Raw genomic sequence first — 4,747 nt, forward strand, 5'->3', positions numbered from 1 at the left:
GTGTGTGTAGATGTGTGTGCGTGTATGTGTGTGTGTGCTTGCATGTGTGTATGTGTGTGTATGTCTGTGTGTGTTTGTAGGCGAGTGTGTGTATGTGTGTGTTTGTTTGGGAAAGTTGTGTCTGTGTTTGAGTAAGTATATATTTGTATACAATATACGTGTGTGTTTGTAGGTATGTTTGTGTGTATGCAAACGTGTATGTGATTCTGTCTCAAAATGCATGTAAGTGTCTGAGAATCTATTATAGATTTGGCAACTTGAAAACACATGTGTCACTTTTCTCATAAAATAACGACAGCTACAGAGTTTAGAATTGGCAAGTACCTGTAAAAAGATAGATAGGTCCCCATGACAGAGCCCGATTTTGAATAATTCATTACCTGAATTTAGACAAATATATTTGACAAAATGTTCCCGTCCTTCTTTGGTATTTGTAATTATTCCACTGAGAAATTAAAGAAATCTGCGTAGCTCTAGACCTAATTTTTTGTATCCCTCAAGATTTATTGCTCCATTCCTGTAGAGTGTAAGTATAGATTCTAGTAGGCCAATGACTTCCAGTAGATGTTAATTTACCAATCATTCCTTTCATCGAAAGGGGGCCCAGCTAGTAACAATAATAATAATAATAATAATAATAATAATAATAATAATAATAATAATAATAATAATATATGACGCATTGTGGTGAAATCAGGCGCTCGTCCAAATAATGGAATTGGAGAAATCGGCCTTTTTTTCTGCCCGTTTGGACATTTTTATCAGATTTCTGTTTTTGGCTCAACATCTTTTTTTCTATTTGTAGACGCATTAAAACGTGAATTTTACTGAGAAGCGTTCTTTAAAGGACGCAAAATGTAAATGTGCAGTTTCCAAGGACTCTCCAGCTTTGGAAATCACCAAACTTTGATGACTATTTTATCTCTAATTTTATCACTGAAAACAGGGGACCTCCACCTCATTGAATGGCAAATATTTCGACTTCTTTTCAAGGTAGAATGGTATTTTTTTTCATAAAAAGCAAGACAGATGAACAAGCTTAAGATGATATCTATATCTCCACATGCCCAAAAATTGACGAGCGCCTGATTCATATAAGTGTGTTTGTTTGGAATTTTGTGAAAGTTTGTTGACAATGCTATTTTTCAGTCTCCCTTAAGGCCGAGGAGATGCGGGCTCGAGGGTTTGTTGCTCAATTCGGTCCGACGTTGCGTCCTTGTGAAAGGCACTTTATCTGAATTTTCAACTGGGCTCGATCTTTTCGGAGATGGACATAACAATTGGAAATCCTGTCTTTTAAATAGTCCAACAGCGTTGAGAGGGGCGTTAAACCTAACCATTTACCATTTACCCTGATATAAAGCCGAGGTATGTAAATATGTACAGACACATGTCACTAGCGTCTTTGGTGTAGCGTTTAGATTTTTCGCCGCAACGTGAAGAACGCCTGAGTTCGTTTCCCGAGGGGGGAGAATTTTCATCGAGTGTCCCCGTCTTTCTACGGGGAAGTTGTATCCCTCTCAGTCCGGACTAGCCCCGACAAGCAGGATCGGAGCCCACCTCTTATATGATCTATATTGTGAGCGTAAAGTACTTACATTGGGTGTGTAAAACACCTACATAAAAAACAGACGGGACCAATGAAACTATAGCTCGTTGTTGACATTATTTTTCAGTCTCCCCAAAGGCCGAGTACAAGATCGTGGAGACTGACTACTCAAGTTACAGCCTCGTCTTTTCGTGTGCGTCAATCGCTGACATCTTCAACACCCAGTTCGCCTGGATTCTCTCCCGCACGCGCACGCTGGACAAAGCCGTGGTGAGCAGACTGGAGAACACTCTGGCCCAGTATCACATCGACGTGAGCAGTTTCATCCCGACCAACCACACAGGATGCGCAATGGACCAACCAGACATTGATCCTGTAATGGGTAGATTAAATTTTTAAAAATAAAATATTTTGATGTATATAGTTCTTGTAATTATCAACACAATTCAGATGAGTAACGAGCTAGGTTGCTTCGAATCTGTCTGCTAGGCCCAATCCGAGCGAAGAGGGATACGCCTTCAATGCTGACAGACTGACATACTCCATTTGAGAACCTCCCAACGCAGGAATCAAGCTCTCGTCTTTTGTGTGCCTTATTGTTGCAGCATAGAACACAGTTTGATGATTTTAAAAAATGTGTCCTTCCACATTTAAGCTTACACATGACATTCAAAGTGACGGAAATTCATTAAATATATACATATTTTAACTTCAATTTCCTGTTGAAAACAGTTTGTACGCATTTTCTGATTTGTCCCTGCTCGCGGTGAAGAAAAGTTGAGAGTGGTTGGTAGAAGCCCCGGTGTGGTTTGCTCCTTTTTTTCTATGAAATCTCTATCGTTTTCATGTGTCCTCCTTTTCTTTGCATGTTCCTCTCTAGTAGAAAAACCTCTCATATTAGACACTTGTATAAACCATTTGTACTGCAAGTGCCGTAAACATCTTACTCAGTTGAAACTAAAGGAAGAGAAATCAGTATATTTTGTCATTTCTCAACACGCCCCCCCCTCCCGTTTTCTTTTAAGATGGGACAGAATGGGATGAGAAGATATGGAAACAATTTAAGTTTTTCCTTAAATGTCTGAGAATGACCAAAACATCCGCAAAGGAGTATATTCTCAAGCCAAATAAAAGAATAGAAGGAATTAAAGGTTAAAATGACTTGTAGTTTCTGCTATGGCTGATGAGATCAATTCTAGTGGAGAAAGGTTTCCCACGATTTAAGCATTCCAAATTCCCACCTCTACCTTTGGATGTGCGCAGCTTGCAGGCTTCTTATTGGTTTCAGCATTTCTTATTCGTGAAGCCTCATGACTAGCTGCTCATTGTGACTGCGGCTCTCCAACTAGGTCTGCCAGGCGGAAGCTTCTCCCGTGTCAAATGGTTTGTGTTGAAGTTCTCTAGAGACATTGTAAGGGTGTCTTTGTAGCAGGAAACAAAGTGCAGCTTTAACGCTCTTGTCAACTCTGTTAGATGACTTAAGAGACGGGATGCTCATCTCCGGCACGACCAAACCAAGTGGGTAAAGATTTTGAAAACTTCCCACATAACCCAAGTTCAGAACAAGCCATTTTAGGATTCGAACCAGGACTATTCACACTATGCATCGGACACCCGAGACGAGAGAAACACACAAGCGTGGATATATTCGAGCTGCATCAACTTGTGCTTGAAACAGAGAAATCAGAGTACAATTTATAATGACAACCTGTTAACAACTATAAGTGGGGGACATTTGTGGTGTATTCACAAAGCTTTTTACAACAGTAAGGATAAATCTGAAATGGGATACATTCGTAAAGAGGACAGAATGCGAAGCGTTTATTGGCCAGTATTAATTAGAATTAATTCCTGATATTGTTCATGGGGCAACGTTAGCCCCCCCCCCCCCCCCCCCCCAAATGCTAAGGGTGCATCCACTCTCAATTCATTCTCTAATAATGAACACTTTCATGTCTACATGCTTGAAGTAAGTAATTGTAACATTTGATCTAAAGAATATAACTAAAAAGAAATAAAGAAAGAAAAACGAAGTCAGTACACGAGTCTAATACTGAAAAAAGAAATCGAATGGCAGTGTGAGGTATTGGACTATTCACTAGCATTGGGGAGGAAACGAAATCATCATTATAATATTGTGTTTAATACTGAAACAATTTCGAATAGGCTTTTCTTTTTGGGGGTTGGGGGGATGTGGGGGAGGTAGGGTTAATAAACGAAACGAACCCACCAGATCTAATACTGAACGCTTAATCCACATACATATTGTCACATACATATCTAATCAAAAGATCAAAACCCCTCAGATTTCAGCAGGAGTAGGTTTCAGCCCACAAGAGGGCTATCAGTTATTGGTGCTGTCACGTTGGAGCATCCCGTCTGATCGGTCACCAGGAACTGCTTGGTGTCAATCCCAAAAGACCCAAGCTTGGTCTCCAGGCGCTGCACAGTGGTGGCGTTAAGCGACCGAGTCCGTGACAGGATCCAGGCAAACTCCACATGAAGAGTTGAACCGAAATTTTCGCATGAGTAAATCAGAGTGTGCGTGCTGTAGTCGGTTTCAATTATGTTGTACAGTGCTGGTCTCGAACCTGTCGAGGTCGAAATAAAGAGAAAATAAGTCAGCTTTGTTAGGGTTGTATCTAACCTCTTAACTGCCAGCGCTACCAAAAATTCTCTACTACAAGTGGAGAATCTTTGGCGCTACTCCATAACTTTTCTAAGAGCTCAAAATTTGGTGGGTGGTTGGCGAATGCTCTGGTGTGGTTTGCTTCTTCTTTCCTATCAAACATCTATCGTCCTTATCTATCCTTCTTCTTTTTTATGTTTGTTACTCTCTTGTAACACCTCTCATCTTTTGGCGCTCATATGACCTTATGCAGTTGCGAGCGCCGTAAAACCTCTTACTTAAAAAACAATAATTAAAAAATTCAAAACAATCTCAGTGCCGGTCCATTTGACGGTCTACAGCGATGTTTCTGTTTTACTTGACTGTCTACATGAAATCGGTGCTTCAGGGGGTGGGACTGATAGTGATAGTATAAAATAGCCCTGCGCAGAAAGTATCATGGCGATAGACCGTCCGTTAGACTGTAGTCAGTGAGGTGAGAATTGCGGTAGACTTCATAATCACGGTATACTGTCACTGTCATGAAGATTGACACCGAGTCTTGGGCCATGTAGTTTTATTGGTAAGGG

The 4,747-nt window shown here is 40.6% G+C and overlaps 2 protein-coding genes across 2 annotated transcripts in view; one reads left to right on the forward strand and one right to left on the reverse strand.

Moving 5' to 3' along the window:
• The window catches only part of LOC101847585 (apolipoprotein D-like), a 5,012-nt gene extending 2,731 nt beyond the window's left edge, over nt 1-2,281 (forward strand). Inside the window, exon 4 of the mRNA XM_005098466.2 lies at nt 1,677-2,281. Within this exon, the coding sequence (XP_005098523.1) occupies nt 1,677-1,948 (272 nt within the window). The 3' untranslated portion in view covers nt 1,949-2,281. The remainder of the gene's footprint in view (nt 1-1,676) is intronic.
• Nucleotides 2,282-3,582: 1,301 nt separating this feature from the next.
• Nucleotides 3,583-4,747, reverse strand: part of LOC101863899 (apolipoprotein D) — an 11,995-nt gene continuing 10,830 nt past the window's right edge. The window contains exon 4 of the mRNA XM_005098452.3: nt 3,583-4,140. Within this exon, the coding sequence (XP_005098509.1) occupies nt 3,875-4,140 (266 nt within the window). The 3' untranslated portion in view covers nt 3,583-3,874. The remainder of the gene's footprint in view (nt 4,141-4,747) is intronic.

Source organism: Aplysia californica, unplaced genomic scaffold, assembly GCF_000002075.1.
Source record: "Aplysia californica isolate F4 #8 unplaced genomic scaffold, AplCal3.0 scaffold00183, whole genome shotgun sequence".
NCBI lineage: Eukaryota > Metazoa > Mollusca > Gastropoda > Aplysiida > Aplysiidae > Aplysia > Aplysia californica.